The sequence below is a fragment of the Sinohyriopsis cumingii genome, chromosome 3, assembly GCF_028554795.1.
Source record: "Sinohyriopsis cumingii isolate HCF-2022 chromosome 3, ASM2855479v2, whole genome shotgun sequence".
Taxonomy (NCBI): domain Eukaryota; kingdom Metazoa; phylum Mollusca; class Bivalvia; order Unionida; family Unionidae; genus Sinohyriopsis; species Sinohyriopsis cumingii.
In genome coordinates, this window is record NC_142963.1 from 123,064,076 (window position 1) to 123,089,512 (window position 25,437).

Genomic DNA, 25,437 nt, shown 5'->3' on the forward strand with positions numbered 1-25,437 from the left:
ATTATCAACAAAACAAAACAAAGCCAGCATGATTAATTAGCAGTGTATAAATCGCCATTGTTGTAATGTGTTTACTCAGACCAAATCCTCACAAATGGCTCACTGATTTTAATCAAGTGAGTCAGTGTACTGAAATTAAATAAAAAAACTTTACCGACATTACCATTGGTTTCCTTTATGAACTGATTAAATGACAGCAAATGTTCTTTAAATTTAAATTAATTGCACAAAAAATTAATTTCTACAATATCTGCAATATTGCATTTGAAGTGAAATAAATACACTAATTATTGAGCTGTCTCGGTTAATATTTAAATGACAAAATGTTATGTTATAATGACTTTAGAGGTAGTTGTCAATCAAGTTCATATTTACTCTGTCGATAAAATGAGTGTGCAAAATTATTTTTGCAAGGATGGTAATAAGAAACATTTGGAAAAAGAAAATGCATGTGAAAGTGGAGGAATAAAATGTAAGACTGAGTATGAGGTAACTATTTCTCCCAAAAGACATAAGCTAGAACCTGTGGCAGCAAAAACTGTCATGTATGACACAACTAAAAGACAGGAATTTTCAACCACATTGGGTTGATTGTCATTCCTGTTACAGTTATTATAAACAATATCCCAAACTGGCACAGGTTGGAAATTCAACCAGTGTATTTGTAAAGCATAAATATCTAAATAAGGTTCTTTGCTGAGAACCCCCTTTTACAGTCTACTGTCCAAAATGGCATATGTATAGCTAGCTACCCTAGCCAGCTTGAACAAGACGAGAAATTGTTCTTTATGGTTGTTATGTGTTATGTGCAATTCTCCACTGCTCTTATGTATTATCTCTTGGGTAAATCTGCTCCAAACAGATTTCTCACTAATGTATCTGCAAAAGTTTTATTTTCTTGAATAAGTGCTTTGCTTACTTCTATTTCATATCTGTTCCATAATGATGAATTAGGGTTTATAGTCATCAATGTCATACACTGCTAGTTTAGAAAGAGTTATTTTTATCCAATATATAGCCATACTTTTTAGTTTTGGTTTCTTATTTATTCATTTTATTTTAACCCTTAGAGTGCTATGCAGTTTTGTAGGACAATAACCCTCAAGGTTGAATTCTTCTAGAACAGAAATGAAAACTGCACTCTACTTTTAATTAGGCTTAGCATTCTGCCTTTTCTACATGTAATTTCGAATCACCACTGACTGACCAGCATATCATTTATTTCTGTCCATCCAGCATGTACACTGGACTCCTATTCAACATCACTTTAAAGTTCAACATCACTCATTGGCATTTCCAGTGATACTTTGAAAGCTACCATATTATCTGATAAACTTTTAAACTTTAAAAATCAATCTCATCATCGCAATCATCGGCAAATATTTGCAGAACGAAACTGTTATCTGAAGATGAACCATGTTAGTGCCAGTACTCTGGAGTTTTCTAGATAGCCCATGTTTTAAACAAGCATTTATAAAACTTCTTTGATGAATTCAAAAATTAAATGAAAGAATGCTTGTTCCAGCTCCCAAATATGCCAATCTAAGTTAGTTTAACGATCATTAATGTAATGCCGAAGAGCCCAGCTCCCAGATATATAAAGTTTTCTGCCTGAGAAAAGACACGTCACGACAAGTGCTACAAGACCGCTACCAGTGGTATGGCTAATTTCGATGCAAGTACTTTACAGGTTAAATTAAATAAAAATTGTATACTGTTGCCATGGATATTTTTTATATATGCAACTTTAAACAAATTTGTAGGAATTCTTGTTCATTTCTGCTCTCCAAGTTTACAAATTTGTACAAATTTTGCATTATTTGTGCACTCGTGCTCTGGCTGCACTGCAGCAATGTGCTGTTCACCTGTCCATGATAACTGATTCATGACCACAAGACACCTGACACAAATTGTCAGATTAATAAACCAGTTGGTTAGCAGCTGGGATGACATATGGTGACCTGCTGTCAAAATCTTGCCAGAATACAAACAAGGAATATTTATGTATCTATTAATCTCTTGCTGCATTGTACAGTGAAGAATTACAAATTTCCTCTATGTACACATAACATATGTATAGATGCAAGTCCTCTATTCGTACACATAACATATGTATGGATGCAAGTCCTCTATTCGTACACATAACATCTGTATGGATGCAAGTCCTCTATTCGTACACATAACATATGTATGGATGCAAGTCCTCTATTCGTACACATAACATATGTATGGATGCAAGTCCTCTATTCGTACACATAACATCTGTATGGATGCAAGTTTCTTATATGTACACAAAAAATCTGCATGGATGCAAGTTCCCTGTTTGTACATGTAACATTTGTATAAATGCATTTTAAGTTCCATAAGAAACTCATACATTGAATAAAGTCATCCAAATATTGGGCATACTCACCATGTCTATCATAGTCATGACTTTTACTGGTAGCTTTTTCAGTTTGATGAGGCAGTGGTGGTCTGGACAAGCGGGATGAGGAATGTGATGGAGTAGAAAGCTGACGCTGTATTTCACCACGACGACTGGTCAATCCCGATTCTATTTTTCGTGTTGGCCGTGGAGTCAGCCAGTGGGCTTTTCCATTCACCTCAGGTGATGGAGATTGGTGTGGCTGTTTGGTTAAAGACCATGCATCTACACCCTGACTGTGTTCATCAATATAATCACTGTGATAAGCAGAATTATTATTTTCACTGTTGTGTGACACAATTTTGTCAGATTGGCCTCTTGCATTTTTGGAACCGAGGGTTCCACTTTCTGTACCTGAACCAGCTTTACTGCTCAGTGAACTTGATCCAGTGCTGTCAGATCTCTGGAAATTGGTAGTTTTCTCCAAACGGAAATTGTTTGTTTGCAAAACTAATCTTTCTCCACTGACCAATGTTTGATTTTGTAAATTTCTTTCATTATTAAGCACAATTTTACTACTGTTGGGATGGAATGGTGGTTTTCCATTTAAAATATCATGACTGGGATCTTGAGAAACCAGATATCTTGAAATCTCACTATCACTGCGGTGTTCAGTAAGAGGCATACTCAAATGTCTTTCATGCTTGTGTCTATTTTGAACACTAGTTTTTGAATCAAGTTCACTTTGAGTTGAATGCCTTTCACTGTTAGGTGAAGGTATGTTTTCAGGTTGAACAACAAGTTTTTCAAAAACTTGTGAGCTATCTGGATCATTTCTACCCAATCCTCGTGCACTTCCGCTTTCAAAGTCCCTTTCCTTCCCATAACTGTCTCCCTTTGCAATACCTGAATGAATCATAGATTTTCCACTAACAACCAAGCCAAACTGTATCCTTGATGAATGATCATTTTTAATACTGTTTTGTTTTTGATGAACTTGATTTTGAGAATGATCACTCCAATTATCAACTTCATCGACAGGTGATTTTTCAGGATTGTTTTGAAGAGTCGGTACCCTATGATCCTGAGAACCCATTCGGTCCTTACTGGATGATCTATCCATTTGATTTTCAGGTACAGTATCACTTTCTTGTGCTGCAGGAAATCCATATAATTGGAAGATCCAGTGTTTTCCTAAACGAAGATTTTCCACAATAGCACGGCTATACTTCCTCCTCTGATAAAATAATATATATGCAGCCTTTGTCACAACCTCAGCACTTTCTATAGTCTTCACAACATGATCATCATATTGGTACCAACAGCCATCCACAGAATTTTTACAGAAAGCTGAAAAATAATGTCGCTATGTTAATAAAAATCAAGAGACATTCTGGCAATGATGCTACTAGATACAAAACACATGACAATCTGCACAATACCAAGAAATACAAAACAGGAGGTCAAAGTGGGCTTGACATTGCTCAACATTTAACTGTTTCACTAAGAACGTTTATGAAGCACTTTTGGAACACAACCTTGGTTAACTATTCATATCATTTTGAATTTACCTTTTTCACTATATCCTGATACAAATTAGTTCTAAAGATCATGGCAGAATTATATGCACAGACTCATAATCAAAGTCATCCAAAATCTTGATGATGTATAGGCATTTACAAAGTTTTATAGAAATTTCATGAGATATATAGTCTCTAGATCTACAGAGGTAACAAGCTCAGATGCAAGGAATCTGATTAAAATGCACTGATCTCACTAATTACAGAACCGTTCTAAGACAACAATAATGTAAGTTTACAGTGGAACAAATCCCAAATGGAATTTTCAGTCTCTAGGGTGGTAATAAGTTCAGTCAGATCCAAGGTAATCTCATTATGCATAGACCTTGCTCATAATCAAATTCATCCAACATCTTGACAATATAAGATTATTCAATAATTCAATAATCTAATCTGATCAGAAATATAGCTGCTAGATTGTTGACAAGCTCACCCAACCAGAAGAAGGTCATATCAAATAATAAACATACATTTCACTTGCAATCATACTTAACCAAGCTCTTGATAACATAGGCCTGTTTACCAAGTTGGATCAATATCTTATAAAAAATTCAGTCTCTAAAAGAAATCTCAACAGATACAAGACCACAAAAGAAATATATGCATGAGTCTCAGTGTTAATAAAGACCATCTAACATCCTGATGCAGACTGTACACCAAGTATCATTAAACTTGGCTCAAAAATACCGTCTCTCAAGTGGTAAAAAGCTCTGTCGATCTTATACTTGATAATCTCATTAATATGAATCGATTTTGCTCATATTAAAAAAACAAAACAATATATACCTTTATGATGCAAGTCAACACTAGATCAGAGCTATGGCTTTGAGAGTAGTAACAAGCTCAGCCAATCAGATGCAAAATCACCTAATTAATATGCATGGATCTCACTCATGATCAACTTTTCTGACAGTTTAATGATTTTGGCATATATTCCAAGGTTTATCAAAATCTGATCAGATATGCCACCTCCAGACTGGCAACCTGATGCAAGATCAGTATTACTGGATTTCACTCATTATCAAATGTGTCGGAGATCTTCATGTAATAAGCAAATGTTCCTAGTTTGATCAAAATCAGATCAGAAATATGGCTTCCAGAGAGGCAACCAGGTTTACAAATATGACGCAAAATCACCTCATCAATATGCATGAATCTCAATCATTATTGACCTTTTCTGAGATTTTGATGATATAATCTCATGTTCCACATTTGATTCAAACTGGATCACAAATATGGACTCCAGGGTGGTAACAAATATATACTTATGAGTATACACCAAGCAGCATACAATTCATGACACACAGTGGAGACAGGGGGATATAAAAAATTCACTTGGCTTTGATAAAGGTCCAAAGGACAAGAGGATCACTGTTCACAAGGATTTGAAATTCACGGGGTATATCACCTACGAAATCCATGAAAACGGGTACCCAGCAGTATTATTCTCATAGCAAGTCGCCCGATTATAAGGAATGAGGATTAACAAAGTATGACTGTATTTAAGTCTAGTGATCAGATATTGTTCTTTTTAAGTTAAAAAAAAAAAAAAATTAAAAAAATTGATCAATGTAGTTTCTTCAGGACTCACTCATGTTCTATTCTCTTAAGTAAATAAGAGATCCTCAAAAGGACTGATGCTACAATGGTTAAATTTTTTAAAATGAAATCCAAGACAACTTCTTACAACTACTGAGTGTCGAAACTCTTCTAACATTTTTTTTTTTTAGCAATAATGAGACCTTCAAGATGGTCAGCATCATATCCACATCCATGCAAGATTGGCACCATTTTCATTTAGGACCAGGGCCCCGAGTGGCCTAGTGGTCTAAAGCGCTCTCCGTTATGGATCACTGCTATCTCACCTCTGTCTGCGTGGGTTTCGAGTCTCAGTTTCAGCCAATGTGGGTATGTGAGAAAGCTTGCCAGTAGCTTCTCATGGGTCGGTGGTTCTTTCTGGGGGCTTCCCGGGTTCTTCCTCCACCATTAATACTGGCCGCCATGTATAGCCTATCATGTGCTGAAAAATGGCATTAAGCCCTACAACAACAACAAAAAAATCATTTAGGACCAACTAGACACCATAAGAAGCTTTTTTTAATGTAAACCCCATGTTGATACAACAGTCTGTTAAGTGGGAGTAGCAAAACAAGATTTTCTATCATGAGTAGTTTTCTGGTGAAACCCATGCTGATACAGCCACTGTGATGGCCATATTTGAGGTTAGATCAGTCCCATTTTCAATTAGGACTAACCAGACTTTATAAGAAGTTTTCTGGTGAAAACTCGATGTCAATACAAATTGCAATTTAAGAGGAACAGTCATATCACGATTTTCAAGACAGCTGTAGTGGAACACCATTTACATTTATGACAAAATAAGAAGCCTTTAGGTGGAAACCCCCATAACAATGTCAACCCATCCAGAAGGAACAGCAAAACCAAGATTTTCAAGATGGATATCCGGGAGGCTAAAATGGAGGTAAGACTAGCATTATTTTCATTAAGGAGGTAATAAGTCTTCATATGAAAATCAAATATATATATATATATATATATATATATATATATATATATATATATATATATATATATATATATATATATCACTACAAGAGTAGTGACAACATTTTCAAGATGGCTGCTATGGTGACCATATTATATGTCAGACTGGCACCATTTTAATGTGCCACCATAACAGCCATTTCTGTACAAGATTGGCAACATCATAACAAGTCTGTAGTGAAAATCCTAATGCTTATAGGATGATCCAATCACAAGGAGAAGCAACAAAAAAGATTTTCAATGTCAACCTTGTGGCAGCCATATTGAACGTACAAGCAGCACTATTTTCATCTAGGACCAATTAGACCTTGGGAAACATGTGTGTTAATCTTCATGGCAACCCTCCCAGTAGTTTAAAAGGAGTGACAATAACTTGTGCTAATGGACAGATGAAAGATGTATGTTGACCACTGGTCATTTAACAAACTCTTCTGTTGTAAAACCACTGGCCATCCCACAAACTCTTCTGTTGTTAAGATCACTGGCCATCCCACAAACTCTTCTGTTGTAAAGCCAATGGCCATCCCACAAACTCTTCTGTTGTAAGACCACTGGCCATCCCACAAACTCTTCTGTTGTAAAGCCACTGGCCATCCCACAAACTCTTCTGTTGTAAAACCAATGGCCATCCCACAAACTCTTCCGTTGTAAGACCACTGGCCATCCCACAAACTCTTCTGTTGTAAGACCACTGGCCATCCCACAAACTCTTCTGTTGTAAGACCAGAAGAACTAACAACAGCAAAAATCCCAATCAAGCCAATTGTCATGCTTGTATATTTTTGGTCAACTGTGGGGCTACAAGCCACTGCGAGACCAATACAATCTGACTAAATGACAAAGTGAAACTCAACATGTTAGAGCCCTTATTCACGAAGGACATCAACTTGTGCACACTCATTTTATAAAAATATTACATCTGTAATTTGCATATTTACTTAATTTTCATGACATGAAATATCTATTCTTAACATAATCCTGCAGCACAAGCATCTGTATTTTAAAATCTTGTGAATTTAAATTAGTTTGATCATTACAAATGTGACTTTGTGTCAACCCTAGTTAAATTAATTACTTTTGTGAATACTGTGCAAGATCGCAAGAGACAAAGTTTGTAATTAGGAAATACATGCAATGAGCAACACCTGGCATGGACAACTCTTAAAATTCTCAAACAACTCAAATATTTGGTAAAATAATGAAACAATTTTTAGTATATTAGAAAGTCAAAATCTCCAGGGACTGCAGGCCCAAAGATTTTGCTAGTATTTTCAGCATTTTCAAGTTTTCTAACCTCACAAAAGAATGTATTGCAGAATGATTCAGGTCTGAGTGTCAAATTTCTTTCATTCATTTCAAATGAACACCAATGTAAAATCCTCTAACTATGGAAGGTCTCATTTCTGTCTCTTTAACAGTACTGTACATACCTGTATAATGTCCCCCATTCATGTTTCCATAGTGATTGCAGATCCCATATAGGTCATACACATACTGGTCCCCTGTCAGACTGGTTTCCGAGTCAGAATCTGTCTCTAACCGGTTCTCTGTTGAAATGACATATTCGTTCATATCTAAGGCAGATAAGGGAAACTTGATGAGATTGTTTAGTTTGGTTCTCCTCAATCCAGACTGTGAATTTAAAAAAAAGAGTTATACAAAATGTTATGTTAGGCATGACAGAATCTAGCATACTGTGGAACAAACTACAAGCATAAAATAATAATTTACCAAAGTTTCAGCCAACGCATGATCAACAGTTGTTACATTAATAAGACCAAAAAACTGTACCATACCAGCTTAACATACATGTAATTACCATGCCATTCATGCCTCAGGAAAGTGATACAAATGTTTGCCATCCACTAATGCAGGTAAGACAAACATTTGATGGAATAATTAACATTCAGAAATCAGGGACAGGGGTGGTGAAACTTTCAGAACTTAGCTCTAACTTTATCCAAAGTGTATAAACAAGAGTACCATAAAAGGTACATAATATGCCTGCCATGTCAGGCTATTTTGTAGCATTTTTTTTCTTCTTTTAGCATTGCTGACTTTGTCTTGGACCTACTGACTGAAAAGTGACAGGTACCTTTCTTATCTCAAATGAAGGCCATCTACAAAGTTCAGTCACAGTTTGGGACACAAGACCAAGTTCTTTTACTGAAACCATTTTCCTTCTCTGAGTCCCTCCAACCTTGATCACTGACCATTTAAACAGAAATGGAAATCATATTTTGCTCAGAATCACTGTGACCCTGACCTTCGACTTTTTGATCCAAATACCAACTGGTGTCTCTCTTATTTTGAAAGTAAGCCTTCCATAAAGTTTGGTCAAGGTATCTGCCATACAAGTCAAGTTACTGTGTTGAGCCAGTTTTCCTTCTTTAAATCCATGTGACCTTGACACTTGACCCCAAAATCGATAGGTTTCTTCCTTGCCTCAAATGCAACCTACTTAAAAAATTTGGTAATGGTAACTGTACATATATAAATAATGCAAGGGACACATATTAATTAGCAGGGAAAAAGAAAGTTCAGGTAACAAACATTTTTTCAAGCAAAAACAAAAATGCCAGGGGCTGTATGTAATGTCCACAATCAAAGCATTACTGTAAATGTGTAACCTTGACCCAAGAGTCAAATGATTGAGCAGGAATGCTGCAGAATGAACTATCTAACTTTCATAATGATTAATTCTAAGTATCAAGAAAATCCTTCAAGGGTTTTAGGAATTATAAGTACATGCAAAACCTGAACACTGTACTATTATGATTGTACCCGTAACCCTAATTCAAAGAGGCAAGCAAGCGTGTAATAAAATGAACGCCTAGGCTTCATACTGACTCATGCCAAGTAGTATGATATGAATCTGACAGAGGGCTACATCTGTTCTCTCAGGCAAGAAATCTTTCTTCTTATAGTAATTAACTGCACTTTTTCCAGATGCCTTCTGAGCTTCAATTTTTCCATTTGCAGCTTCTTTTGTAGGTGCTGTTTCAAACTCTTCCAACCATGATTACTGTAATTCAGATCTTTATTGCAGAGGTCACAAAATGCCAGTCCATTGCGCTCAGTTTTCTTATAAACTGACCAACTAAATTTCCGTCAACTTTTCGCACCAACCATTCCCATTTCCATACATTTTTAAAACCTTTATCTAAACTTTTCATGTCCACAACTCAGGATGCCATGTTTTGCAAGCATGCTTCTTATTTCCATTGCCATCAGTTTCCATTACATGAAGATTCACTGGATGAATTTAAACCTTTGACCAATCAGAATACTCTTTACAAGAGTTGTGTGCTAGCTAATACATGGAATGAATAGTTTACAAGGGTTGTTGCAGAATGGGAGCGGACAGACTGTTTTTAAAAAACCGGATCAGAGATGATATAAAAAACAGACTATATCGCAAAAAATCTGATTCAAGTCAGGAGAAAATCAGAATTCCACTTTAAAATGGAGAAAAATCATGTATGATTCTCGGAGAAACATAATTTTAATAAGTAGGCATGCTTTCCTTTGAATATCTTAACATTAGGAGAATAAGGAGGCAATGTAGAGCATCCTACCTCTAACATGGTCGCCTTTAGTGGGAATTACTTTAATCCCTATATGAGGATCAACCACACTTCTAACATGAAACAAGCATAACAGACAGTTACATATGACATGACCACTGTACTCATCAAAAGTTAGGAAAGAAAGAGACTTTTCTTGCCTAGCAAATATTCTGGACAAATCCAGTTAAAGTACAGTTTTATGCCCATAGTAATGCTGTGCTGACTTCAAATGATCCGATAACAGTTTGGGCTTCAGCCACCAAACCTACCAGATTAAATTCTTGTCTCTGAAAACCTAGATCATGCTGATCAAAGCTTGAGATGGCTGATTTGTCTGCCAGCAAGAGGCTTATGTTATGTCACAAATCAAAACATTGTGTTCAAACACAAGACATCGAACTCATGAGCTAAAATGTTCATCAGAAGTATCTGATCTTCCGAGATCATTGAGGACACTAAACATATTGCCCACCTTAAGCCATGATGCAAGGGTCAAGCAGTTACATCCTCCTTCCATGGCTTTAAAGGCCCTGAACCCAAACTAAAATATATGGGCACCTTATGCCCACTGGGCTGCCTAATAAATGGACGAGAGTCTACCTGGCTTCAAGCCATCACTGGAGAACTGTGAAATACAATGGGGCACAAAATAACCCAAGGCCAGCAACTGTGTCATTGCCTCTTGCAATAGTTGCCTCACCTGCAACTCTATCAATGCCTTAGAAGGATGAATGGCTGGTGACTCCACAAACCCTTTTCTACCTCAAGCTGACCTGATGTAACAGTCATCATTGGCATTGTCTGCATCAATTTCTGAAATGGGGAAACCAACATGGCATCCCCCACTTCATTAGTGATGATATATTTTAATAAAGACTCAGCAAATCACATTCTGTTGTTCTGGATTTGATGTATCTCTTCTTGCTCTCAAGACCCTTTCACAATACTGTAGACCAAATACCTTCTGGACACAGTGCACAAACAATGCATGTTGTAACTGAGGAACACTTGCTATAAGTTAGGCATGTCTCACACGTATTGTTTGCTGTATATTTCTTGTCTTTAATTATTTTGTTACCATCATCTATCACTTTCTGGAATACATGAATAACCAAATATTTGGAAAATAATTCAAAATTGATCACATACAATCAATGCATGTTACTTATAAAGCAAGAAAACACAGATAGTCTATGCAAATTAACCAAAAGTGGGCAACAATGCTACCATGTTGGAGCACTAGGTTAGAAAGAGAAAAAAGTCCACAAATGCAAAAAGAGGTCACATTATTAGCAACAAAGTTTAAAAAAATGACGACTGCAGCATGTAATATATACCTTTCTATTCAATACTATACAGACCTGCCAACATTGAAAAAATCAAAATCGGAAAATCACCATTAAAAATCAGGAGGCAGGGTAAAAAATTCAGAGGTACAAGAGTAAGATGTATATATCATGATAAAGATGTTTACTTTTGTTATTTCAGTCCATTGTTATGTTGCAGATTTGCATTTCTGCAAAAATTCATCATTTATTTGTCCCTGGGTGCCAAATTTACTAACAAGAATAGCTTCCAGGGTTGAAGCTGACAGGCTGGCTCTTTGGCTGGTTCTGTTTTTTCTGACCATTGAAAATGCTCTCTCAGCATTGCTGTTGCTGAGCGGTATTGAAAGCATTACTCTCCCAAGGGTTAGAAACAACAGTTGGCCAGATCCAGCCTTTTTTTCCTGAGAGCAACCCACTGATGATCTGATCTTTCCACATTCAATTCTGCATCTAAATTGTAGATTTGGTAAAGCTGAAACTCTATGCAGATCATCAGTGTTGATCCCTTCCATTTGTCTGGAGAAAAAGGCCACGTCCTTAAACAATACTACAGATTGTTTACACACATCTGCAATGCTTGTACTGTGTTTATTAATGTCATTTAGATCATCTCATTGTATTGAGATGCTGTGAGCAATATTGGCAGAAAGCATGATAGGCCCTGCAAGTCGATGGACAAATGAAAGCAAACGGCTTCTCCCAATCACTCCTAAATTTTGAACCCATTTCCTTTTCTTCGCTGGTGAAAATTCATCAGTTACTTCCATTTGCTCTTTTTTTCGCTTCTTGCTGAGAGACTTATCCTTATGTTGCTGTGATTTGCTGATGGGGTCGGATAAAGAGAACCACACTGCGAGACAATCTTTTTGTATTGGCGGATGAAAACGGGAAATCAAGCCAGTATGGTAAAGTACTATAAAATATACCAGACACAGAAAAACCTGATACAGAAACAGGGAAATGGAAAATGATGTTTTGTATTTAAAAAAATACAGATTTATATTTCTTCTTAAGGAGTTGAAAATTTAGGATTTTTTAAATAAAAATCTGAGAATTGAGAGATAGGTCAAAAAATCGGTATTCTCCCAATTTTTTCAGTAGGGTTGGCAGGTCTGACTATTAATTTGACTTTGCTGATGGGTATTTCTTGAAATATGAAAGGCACAGGATACAATGTTGATCATATACAGTGAAAGCTACAACTCAGTAAACAACCACAGCCTCAAGCAATGTTCAGGGGAGAATATGGGTGAAAATTTCTTCCCCATGCCCATGTTCTACAGGCAGAAGGATGAAATTTATCATCTTTTATGACTGCTGGCTTTAAGAGACCGTGGATCTTCTCTCTTAACATTAATATTAACGTGATCAACAGTGTATTCAAAGATGAAATGGTAAAACTTGAATCTGAGCTAGGTCTTCTTAACAGTGATCCTCATACCAAGTTTCATCTATTATGTCCTTCAAAAGTTACTTAGTGGAACCAAAATTTGTGACAGATGGCCCAGGACTGGATGTGACATAAAGCTGAATACTGTGAACATAATATGTCCTCCACATAGCTGTATCCAGGGCATATCTTTTCAGTATGAAACCAGAAACACACATAACAAAGATGCATAATTGTGGGAGGGGACAATAAACAAATTATAAAGAATTGGAAATTTTGGACCTTTGACTCAAAATTTGTATATCCCAAATGAATGGAAAAAATTAATGAGTTTGGTTTGGACAGATGTAACCACTTTCTAACCTTGATTTCTGACCATTTGACTGTAACAACTGATGGCTTTGGTTTGAAAAGGTGTAAACAAACTCTAGCAATCTGTTATTATCTGTCCAATTATAACACACCAACATTTTTATACAGTTTCAACTTTACCAACTTGTGAAACAAACCTGTCTGAATCTCTTGAGATGGATGACCAGTACATCTGGCAGTGACCAGAGTCCAAACTTCTTAATTGTTCCTTGCTGCTGCTTGCCACAATGAGGACACAACCAGGCATCTTCCCCTGTCAACTAAAAATATAGTGAAGATCTTCATTGTCCATGCTGAATTCTAATATTTTGGTTAAAAAAACTTCTCTTCCATCCAGAATAGATCAAAGCTAGCAAAGTAACCAGAAATGAATGGAGAAAGTTCAATGTTATAACCTTCAAAGTAATAGTCAATGTAAATTTCTGTTTTGCATTAAGACGATTAATCAAACGCTGTGGAAGTTTTTAAAAATAGTTGCTTTACCAGCTGTTGTATAACAAAGTCATTGTATAAAACATCATGAAAAACAGATTGGTCAGAAACAACCAAGTTTTTTAAAATCTTTTTCATGAAATTTTAGAAAAATGTTAAATTTTATTAGTAGTTGTCACAGATATATCCACATTCTGTTCCAACTGGGCAGTAAAAATTCGCTCCTTTCATTTGTTCTTCTCAAGGATCATGTGAGAATATTGTGAGTATTCCATAACAGCAATGTAGTTCTGTGCATTTAAGATCATCAAATTAACTAATGATCATGAAACAACTTTAAATTTCCTTCCTTAAGTTTCTTTTTGAAAGGTAAGTTTTACAAATGCTGACATTTTACTTTCATTAATGGGGAAAGGCATAAATCAAGGCAAGGTGATGTAAACTTAATGTCTTTAGGCAAAAGGACAGACTCTTGGTTCATGTTCCCCCTGAATCGCCCCTAGCATGGACCCTGGACATTTAGTCTTAATTTCCTGATAACTAACTTTGATATACACTTCCTCCATTTTACTCCTGGTGTGGAAAACAAATGGCAGTCATCTACGGTTGCTCCTACAATACTAGCCATGTCAGCAGCATTCAACAATGGCAAAATAAACATGCCCATCTGGTTCTGCACACATTATCATTGTTTCCATGTCAACCAAAATCCATTGTATTATCCAGCATGTTATTACTGGCATGTCTAACTGCTTGAAAACTTGTTTCGCATGCAACAATACATTCAAAATAATCTTTACATTTTTATCACTCATTCGAAGAAATGTATTTGACATGATGGTTCATCAGTTACTATAGAATATACCATTATATACTTTTTAGAAGTACAGAAAAACCCCATGAAAACACACTTCATGAATAACATGAATTTGGATGCATCATAGATGTGGCATGGCTACTAAAAGTCAATAATAATTTTACCAATTGCTTAAAATAATACAAAGCTTTAGTGCCAAAATGAAGAGTTTGATTGATTTTAATTTGGCAAGGTCTACAGTATTCTTAAAGATACAAAAATATCATTGCTTCTTGTCTATTTTTCAAAAATGCTAACTTCCTTTTAAAAAAAACTGACAATTGTTAATCCAGTTATTATTGAACCATCAACAATAAAGTCATTAAGTCAATTTTATGTTTGTATTCAATGCATCCACAATCACTACCAAACCCAGGGTAAACAATAATCAAAAGATGTTGCCCAGTCATCTGGCATACACATCAAAGCTCCAAACAATGTGGTGACCTAAAAATGTTTCACTGCCAAATTTATAAATCATTTCCCTACCTATTTAAGGGAAAACAATGGCCCTTCAATGCCTACTCAGTCAACAAACATTGCCACACACACCCTTCTTACCTCCTTCTACTGCCACACACACCCTTCTTACCCTCTTCTACTGCCACACATACCCTTCATACCCCCTTATCTATATATTATAATCCTTTTTATGTTAGTCAGAAATGCAGAAAGCAGTTCCAAATCACTCTGCCACTTGTCAGTGTAATGTAATCCAGAGAAAAGCTGCATCCTCATGAATCTAGGCAACAATGATTAAGAAACAGGCAAATTATAAAATGTCCTTGGTAAAAACCTCAAAATGTAAAAAAAAGGCTCTTTTGCTGTTACAGTAGGCAGATCCAAGTGACGAAATGACAATTTACCCTTTCTTCACGGGTGAACAGTTTAAAGCACTCATCAAGGGATATGTCTGTAGGTTGCTGTTGGGAAAGACGAACTTTGTGTACTGAGCTGTGTTCTTCTACATGGTCATCATCATACTTTACAACCCTGAAATAAGCATCACAACTTTTACATAATCTGAATGCAGCACACAAACTACAGAATACATAATGGACTATACATGCTGTGTTGTAATTATAGGTTACTGCATTTGTATGGGAAAATATGAACAAGTTTTTTGGATGGAATACTGCAGGAACTTGTGAGTGCAGTATATCCTTCCAACAAAGTTCATAATTTCCCATACAAACGCAGTAACCTTTTTATTATATGCTCATTTTTTATTCTACCTAAGGTTTAATTATATAAACAAAATACACTACAAGAAACAACGTAAATGAATGAATGCCGTATTCCAAACTAAATACACAAGCGCAGATTTGTCATTACTTAATGACATCATTATTAATGCGCACATAACTCCGCCCTGATAAATCTGAACTTAGTTGCGCTCTTGACATTACTTTTTAAAGAAAATGGCATGTCTAGTTAAAATTGAAATCTGCAGTTATATTGTGAATGAATGCACATTGCAACAACTGTTCCATCTGATCTGGAATGAATATATTTTGGTATTTTGTTTCCATTCGACGAAAGTTTGTGATTTTGGACTGGATTCATCTGTGCAAATTATACATGAAATACATCGGATTGAAGTGGCATGGGAGAAGCGTGTTTACGTCTGCAAATGTGTCTGTTTCTGTCATTGAATGTTTGAAATCATAACATGGGAAAAATATTAAGTCTTTCAATTGCAATTATCAAAAAGATGCTATGGAATTTAATGCTTATTTCATTTTGAGTGCAGTAAGGAGGATGCAATTGCACTTATCATTGAAATTACAGCACAATTTCGAAATGTGTAATCCAAATTGAAAACCTATGATATGGCTCATGTAATTCGGTTTGCAGAATTAAGAAAAAACATTTTGAGGAAATTCAGGATGTAAAACTGTAAGTATATTTTATTTTGCCATTCTTATCACCAGATAAAGAAGACAGTATATGCCTTGTCACTTGTATGTTATTTGTAAGGACCTAATCTTCGGTCTCTTATATAATGTAGCTAGCCTAAATCCGTAACATTGTATCAACGCGGAATGTGCTAAAACAGCCTGGTTTCATTGCAGTCCACGAAACATGTTTTAGTTCATTCAGAAACAAATTTAAACAACCACAACGTAAAGAGCCTCTTACGCGAGTGTATGATTTGTTTACAAATCAAAAGTGCGTCTGCGTCATTGTTTGTTTACAATAGAAAGTAGTTCCTTTATTCACGTGAATGCTATATGTGTATTGTCACGCGCGTTCAGTATCGGTGAATACTGAACGATTCTGACAATGTAAAGTTAACGGGGAAAAAAATAAGCATATAATAATATGTTAAATAATACACAAGTACCACAGATCACCTAACTGATGAGTGAGTGCAGTGAATCAGTGAGCTTCTTGATCTTATACACAAGTGAATTACACAATATAATTTATTTTATAACATTCTTTTTTATCATATATGTTAGAAGAAATGTTTATTTGTACCTCTCTATTTTAAAGTTTAAAAAAAAACCCAAAGTTGTGTACATCATTCCTTGGTCAAGTAAACAGTCAAATTATGAATTAAACATTATATCCGAATTGAAGATAAAACACAACTGCACATGTTATGATGTCAAACAATACATTTTTAACACAGATGCATAAATTAGTCCATCCAATACTTTAATTTGTGATCAGTAATTTGCAAGTGAATTCTTTGCAGTAATTTACTGAATCAAATCATCACAAAAATGGTGATAAAGTTTGCAGTAAAATGACCTCCTATATATAATAAAAAAAGTTGTTTTGACAAATAGAAGCAACCTACAAATAAAATGACATGGTACTGACCAGTTCAGTATGCATTGTGACCATTTCATGTTGTCAGTCATAGAAGTCTCAAGAATTTACCTTGTATCAAGTTTGGCATGGACTTGACCAATTTATTCCATAATTCCAGTGTTTTCCCATGCTCTCACTGCCAATACATATTCTGCCATGGGCACTCTTTTTGGTCAGTGAGTGCTATGGAATCTGATTGGCTATTTACATCACATGAATTTGTCCAATAAATAACACCATGTAAATGTAATGATGAGCTTCATTGTAACTTGTCCATCATTTGTAGCAGACAAACTCCAGCAAAAGGTTGCATTCAAGAATGTGAATAGTAATTTTTATTTTTCTGTGCTGATTATTAGTACTTTGTAACAAGGCCTATTGTCTTTTTCATCTTCAACATGCATCACTTGCTGGACGCCATTTTTATTTTTTTATATAATCAATAGCTAGATCATGCAGATGATTTGCTTGAAAAAACATGCAGTTTAAAGCATCTGAGGTACTGCTGTAAAGTTAGTCTGGTTCCAAATCAAACATAGATGAACCAATTATCCCAATTTTTCAGCAACAATCAAATTTCAGTATTTTTTGCTTTTTGTCCATAAGTCTATATTTTAAGGGTCATTTTCGTAAGATATGCAGCAAAATCGTAAGGGCTGGCAGGTCCGGAACTAAGCAAAAAATATATGATTTGCCTTAAATATTCCTCTAAAATCTTGGATAAAACTGCAACAATTAAGCAATACCAAAAATAAATCAAAAATATTAACTCTAGTGTTTCTGCCAAAATTATTAGTGGTTGGTCTCTTCTTTTATCTCATCTCCACCAAAGGCCAGTCAATTTTGTTTCAAAGACTTGAAAGCCACCACAGACCAACTCTGATCCCTTTAATACCTATAACACCACAAAAAATTCCTCATTTGGCCACAAACTCTCCAGATTACAACTTCAAGATAATTAACAGCTTCTTGTGTATATATTAGCCTTTCTTAAGCCGATTACTAAGCCATACATCACTGCACCTGTATAACATTTCTGGTTCCTACTGGTTTCTGTAATATGCATGCGTAAAAATACAGTTTGAAAAAATATAATTAAGATTTTTCTTCTTCTCAAAAGCTGTAGATTTAAAGTATAAAATGGTATATGCACTAGACAGCCTTTAAAATGGTACTTTTGTCCTACCACAGGTAGAATCATGTTTTAGTCAGTATGAGCAAGGAAGAAACACCTGTGAGCATGGTTGCTTGAGCAGGGTGAATTTCTCCAGGATTTCCTGGGAACATCTACTGCTAGGTCAAGCAGATCGTTCACCCAGGACTTGCCCCATCTGATGGGGGCTACCAAAATCATTCTGGTCCTTGATTTTAAGATGAATTCTCAGGATCAGAACAGTTCAAGAAATGCACAGCCACAGATCCCATCCATGACTGTCTGAGCATCAATGGCCCAATCTGGAACCAGAAAGACAACAGTGGGCAGCTTCTGATTCCAATTCATTGCAAAGAGATCTATTGTAGCACTTTCCGCATCAATGGCATTCAAACAATAGGATGCTCTTGCCAAAAATGGCACACACAGAGCACAAAATCCTTTCAGGAGACAACACTACAAAACAATAACATTGAGTAAGATACTGGGCTCAAGGGATACTAATAATGAGAAAGAGTGAAATAATGTTAGATGACTTGTTTATTCATGTTTCATTCAAATTATGCTGCTGGTTTGAATTTTCAATATGTGTACAAGTATTTAACAAGAGCGAGTTTACTACATGGAAAAAAACTACAAATCCACTGCAGTATATGTAAAAGTACGTGCCAGTTCAAGTAATAAAATAGGGATTCCCCATATGTCATTGGGACACACCGGTATAGTGCCTTATACATGTATGATGGAGCTCAGTAAAACTAAGTCAGATCGGGATTTCCCTTTTACTGCAATACACCAAAACCCCAAACGGGATAAAGTTACCAAAAGTAATTATTATGCATGAACACACATTGGAATCATAATAAAGGCATCTCTACATGGGTAAACAAACTTGGGAGAGCTCAGTAAAAACTGGGTCAAGTTCTTGGTATGCTCAGCTAAACTGGGTCAAGTTCTTGGTATGCTCAGCTAAACTGGGTCAAGTTCTTGGTATGCTCAGCTAAATCGGGTTGAGTTCTCTGTAAACCTGGTAAAATTCGATAAGTTTATCGAAGGGGAATTTAGTAAGCAAAGTACAAATGCTGAATGGAATGCAGCACTGTTTGTTCAATCAACATCGTTTGCATACTGAACTGTGTTGCATTTGGCATATCTGTTCCTCTTTCTTGTGAAGTTTACCGAACTTTACTGAGGTGGAGAAACTGGATTTTAGAAATGTGTAAACAATTTAAAATCTGCAGGAAGCTCTCCTTGAACCCCCAAACGCAACAGTATTTATAGTGATCAGGCACATCCCTCTGCAACCCTGACAAATGCCAAGCCAGTTGCTGCCGAAGACGCATCACAAGTGACCAATCAGAACTCTCTCATTGAAACACACATCCTGTTTGAGATCGATATTGAGAACTCAATATCCAGTGCATGTCATAGTTGAAGGAGATGAACAAGACTGAGATGGGTCAGTAATTGCATTTCTAGATGGATGAAGTGCTGAGAAAGGATAAGATCCAACTTCTGCCAATTCACATGAACGTTCTGGTGGGTGAGATCTGGCTACTCATTTTCCAGCAATAAAAATGAACTCACTGTAAACTAGAGGGTCAAGATCACGGACAGTAAAAAAGTTATTTCCTCCATTAAAATCTCTGCCTTTAAGAGATCTGCTGGGAACTCTGTCATTTAAAAGGGAACATGGAGGCAGCTGAATAAATGTAGCTGCTAAGAGCACACGTTCATTCTGCAAAATATGTACATCAAAGCTTGAAAATAATGGGGTAGTCCAACATCAACCAGAAGATTATCTGTAGGCAACAGAGTTAGTAATTCATTAGCAATCATTGGGAGGCTTGGGGAAAGTGAAACTTTGTTTCCTTTCACCTTTTTTAAATTGCCTTCAATACTAAAAAGTCTCTTACGATCTGAACTGGGTTGTGGCTGAGCCTTCTGTTGGTAAGTGGGATGTTGCCACCTATCCCTCTGTCTCCAACCATCTATCCGAAGCTGCAGAGAATGTCAATGATGTAATATAGGTGGATGAGGTAAGCACAGCATTAAGGACACTTCTTGTAGTGCCTGCTTCTGTATGTATTCTATATGACTATTAAAAAACACCAGTGAATCATTGATTCAGACACATGCTCATTTCCTGCTTTTTCAGCCAGGTGAAAAATCACTGATACTATGTCCAGTACTGATGACGACAACCAATACACTTCCCACAAGCTTTCAAATCACATTGAACACCTAGTGATCAATCTTGTAGGACAGCAGATTAGACATCAGTACTGCCAGAAACGTTCTTATGTTCACTTATAATGTCAATGCTGCACATGTCTGAGTGTGTGTGGTACCAGCATACTGAATAAGTTATCAGTAACAGGCTTTCCAAGAAAATAGCCTAAGATTAACCTGGGTCCTCGATTTTGTCCATGAGATGAACAGAAATTTCACACATTTTTGTAAACCACGGTCGAGACAAAAGAATGGATGATCTTCCTCATCCCCAATATTTGCCGAGGCCTTGACCTTAGAGTTCTAGCTCACAGAAAAACGTGGTTGGAAGTCAGTGTGTTTAAAATAAATAAAAAAAACAATGGCTTTCTAGATGTGCATTTGCACTCAAAAAGCCACATATGTATGTAGGTTGATGAGTGTAAAAATTTTTTTTGCAATATACTTCAAAATCAGCCACTGCTCACTTTAGTATATAAACGTGTTACAATTAATGTAAATATTAAAGGATGTTCACATGATGATGGAGATTTGAAAGTGTTTGTTAATTTGTGTGCACTATGCTTACATAAGATGGTTAAAATGTAATAACACGAGTCAGGATAAAGGTCACCTGTCAGGTTGGACAGAGCTATCCTGTACCAGTGTTCCATGCTGGAAAATATGTTTATACACATATAGAAATGTGAAAATACACAATACTCATCTTGGTTGAAGCATGAAAGTAATCCTGTGAGATAAATAACTTATTTAACTGTGCACGTGACCATGTGCATCATGCGACAGCTTTATTGTTTGGGGCTCTGGAATGCTAACCTCATTTTTACTGTAGTGCTCCATTCTACAACAAGTTTCACATGTTGAGGGCCATATTCTTCTCCATATGTTGATAGTGCCCTGAAAGCAAAAAAGATGTATTCATATTTTGTAATAATACAACCGTTCACATTTATGAAGTCACCTACTATATTCTATGCCGGGTGGGAACTCTTTATGAAATATATTAACACAGATGTTTAAATACAGATTTTAAATCTCATCACAATCATAATCATGTTGGAAAATTATGGAGAAACTGATGAGTACTGATTGCAAACCCCCAAAAAGTGACAAATGAAAATAGTGTTCAGCATGTGTTCCCAAACTAAACTGCAAGCTTGACAAAGCCACAGTGAAATTAATACTTGAATGTAGAAATTAAAAAAATATAAAGAACTCAAATCCTTACAAGTAAATGTACTACAGTAAACTACTCTAACACTGTTTAACATATCAATCTGTGCAAGAAATGTGTTAATGAAAAAATATAGATCTCTTAATTTTCACATAAAAAATAGACTTGAATCTGACTAAATACACAATTCAAATATTATATCTAATATCTAAATTTAGTAAAAAAAAGTTGCTGTATTAAAATTATTGTAAAATTTTGGAACTTATTTTTGTTTAGTAATGCAGTGCTAATCATACTGGCTCATTATGGAGAAAAAATTAATGCAAATCAATGTTTTTTGCTTTGAAAATATATAACTAGAAAATTTACATTTTTTCTAATAGACTGAAGGTAATATTTCATTCATGAAGTGGACACATTTTGTATTTTCCACTCATGACAATACGTTTCCACTTCACTTGCAAAATATTCTCTATATCTACAAAAAAATGTAAATCTCTTCCAACTATTAAAGACTCATGAATGTTTGTCTTTTGTCAACACACCAACATATGGTAACAGTAACTTTCATCTTAAGCATGACCCACTTAATGCCTATGATCTGATACTACATTTCCTCATTTATCTTTTGAAGAAAACCCACTGTAGAACATAGGACAGCTGCTTCTGTTGGCCAACTAAAGCTAAAACAATATGGCAAGTTTAAATAATGAAACCAATCACAACTGTTCTTGAATATTATCATGGCTAGTTGGGTAATGGAAAACCAAACAAACACATGAATAGTGTACAGTTACCTGATAGTTTAGGCAATGGATTAATAGTAACAGATTACTGAAAATGTGAACCAAATGATGTAAACTCAAATAAACACGAAACATGGATAAATGTGTGGCCTGTGGGTGGCCATCTGTTATAAAGCTGATGGAGAGCATCAAAGAAAGAAAACTGTACAACTATCTTGTATCTGCTAATTGTGCATAGATTAAATTAGTGTGTAAACTTGTGGTATACTTCTTTCCATTAGCTGATTTATTGGTAAGTTACAAGTATGTATACAACAAATGCTGTTGAATACATTTTATTACAACAACAACCATGGCAACTGTAGTAATTTACTGGGCAACACTATTTTCAAAGCTGACTGCCCAGGGACAAACATGGATTTTCAAACTTTTACCACCCTTGATGGAGATATATTGACCACTATCAATGCCTTGCTGTAAAATATATATTTACCCCAACACTGAAAGACTGAGGGAACATGTTGTATGAAGAAAAAAATTAATCAGACAAGTTTAGGAAATATAAGTGAATGAAAAACTGTAATCAAAACTGGGATGCAAATTTTCCATGATTGTGACCTTGACCCTAAGGCAAAAATGAGAATCTATCAAGGAGGTTATATATGCAAATGAAAACCTGGAATCAAAACTTAACAGCACACTACTGACAACAACATTGAAATGTGACTGCTATGTGACTCTTCCAACTAATGTGTGCTGAACATTAAAGGGTCAGTTGGGAACCTCAGAAGATTTGATACATATGTATTTTACTAAGTCACCCTATTTAAATAAATAAATTAATTAATAATAATTGATAATCAACATATATACAAATTCACCCTAAAAGAAATATTAAATATAATTAGAATCTTGTAAGATGTAGTCCCCATAATCTTATTTCTTCCCATCAACCACCAAAGTCTCATCCACCCTGACAGCCCTGCCCTGCCCTGCCCTGAGGAGGATTAGCCTTTTATGCATATCTTCATAACTGAATTTCAAATCTGAATTTGATGCCTCTACCACTTTCACTATCAGGGGCATAGCTGAACTGTATATACTCACACATAAGCTGGGTCAAACTGCATAGATCTAGATCTGCTATCTCATTAATGTGACAACAGATCAAACTGCATAGATCGAGATCTGCTATTTTATTAAATGACAACAGATCAAACTGCATAGATCTACTATTTTATTAAATGATGACAGATCAAACTGCATAGATCTAGATCTGCTATCTCATTAATGTGATGACAGATCAAACTGCTTAGATCTAGATATGCTATCTCACTAATGTGATGACAATGCAGTTTAATGTCATCTCATTAATGTGATGACAGATCAAACTACATAGATCGAGATCTGCTATCTCATTAATGTGATGACAGATCAAACTGCATATATCTAGATCTGCTATCTCATTAATGTGATGACAGATCAAACTGCATTTATCTAGATCTGCTATCTCATTAATGTGATGACAGAGCTGGGTCTGTATTTTTTGCAGTTATGTACATGCATGTATGCAGGTACCACAGGACAATAAAACAATACTACTTCCATACATTCCAACTGCAAATAACATAGACCCTGATCTGTTGCACAATGCACCAGAAGATCACCTGACTTCAAGTGAATTTATAAAGTATATATTGTCAGGACAAAATACTAGTGAGGCCTACTAAAAATATAAATCATGGTTTATCTCAATGTTTTGGCTTTACACATACGCATCGGTACATATGCTCACCTATATCACCGACACGAGAACAATTTAAGAATATTTTACTTAAACAGACTGGTCTTTAGTACATCTTCATGACATAAAGACATACTTACCTTTCAACAGCCTGAGTATATAGAGGCATATCCACATCTGTTGGCAAGTAGCAGTTAGTTGCACCCCCATCTACTACCCTGAGCTTGAACAGCCAATCCAGCTTCTGCAAAAAAAGGAGGAACTGTTTAACCAAATAACATTGGAAGAAAGATATCGAGTCATCCTGATTCCCTGCTCCACAAATAATATGTTTGAAGGCTGAGAGAAGTGATTAGCCATCATGTGTGTGAATTTGTTTAATCCTGATATCTTAGCTTCAATGAGTAACAAGAAAAACTATGAGTCAACATGAATTTTATGTGTATCATTATAGTCATGAATGAAGGGACACTAACAGAATGTATGTATATACTTAGTCAAAAAATTATTACAGTGAAGTATCCATTTTACTTATGTCTTTTTTGTATGAATTACACCGCTCCCTCGATAACTCGCGCCCGGATAACTCGCGATCCCGCTTATAACGCGGTGTCCATCTTGGCTCCCGATTTTTTCCAGATAAAATGTATTTAAAATATCTTTAAAATATGCTGAACATGAAAAAAAATTACGATAAGAATTGATAAATTAAACCTTGATACATTGCTCGTTTTATCATCGAAAATGGTGATTAATGCCCGTAAAAATATAATCCATATTTTGCAATTTGCAAGCTCTAGAGAAGAATTAATTTCAGAGATCTCGAAAACGCTTAATTACGCGTATTTGGACGCCAATTTTTGATCTGGGACGCAGAAAATTACTGAGGCTGGAGTCCTCCGTACGCATGTAATAGGTGCGCGGGAAAATTCAAAGATTTGCCGGTCCTGTTTCAGCCACCTGCTTTGTGGGAAAATGTGTTGATCAGTTTACTGTGCTGATATTTACAATGACAGAATTCAGTGACTGAAAGACTCTTTGATGTACTGTTGCTATTTCATAAGAGTACATTAAAAAAAAAAAAGAACATGATGCAACAGCTAGGCGG

At 35.7% G+C, this 25,437-nt stretch overlaps 1 protein-coding gene across 1 annotated transcript in view; it reads right to left on the bottom strand.

Annotated features, from left to right (window-relative positions):
* LOC149803757 (uncharacterized) overlaps nt 1-25,437 on the bottom strand; it is a 69,616-nt gene that overhangs the window by 18,251 nt on the left and 25,928 nt on the right. Inside the window, exons 5-10 of the mRNA XM_089953526.1 lie at nt 24,470-24,573; nt 21,482-21,562; nt 15,324-15,450; nt 13,307-13,429; nt 7,941-8,142; nt 2,414-3,715 (exon numbers count right to left, since the gene is read on the bottom strand). Of these exons, the coding sequence (XP_089809652.1) occupies nt 2,414-3,715; nt 7,941-8,142; nt 13,307-13,429; nt 15,324-15,450; nt 21,482-21,562; nt 24,470-24,573 (1,939 nt within the window). The remainder of the gene's footprint in view (nt 1-2,413; nt 3,716-7,940; nt 8,143-13,306; nt 13,430-15,323; nt 15,451-21,481; nt 21,563-24,469; nt 24,574-25,437) is intronic.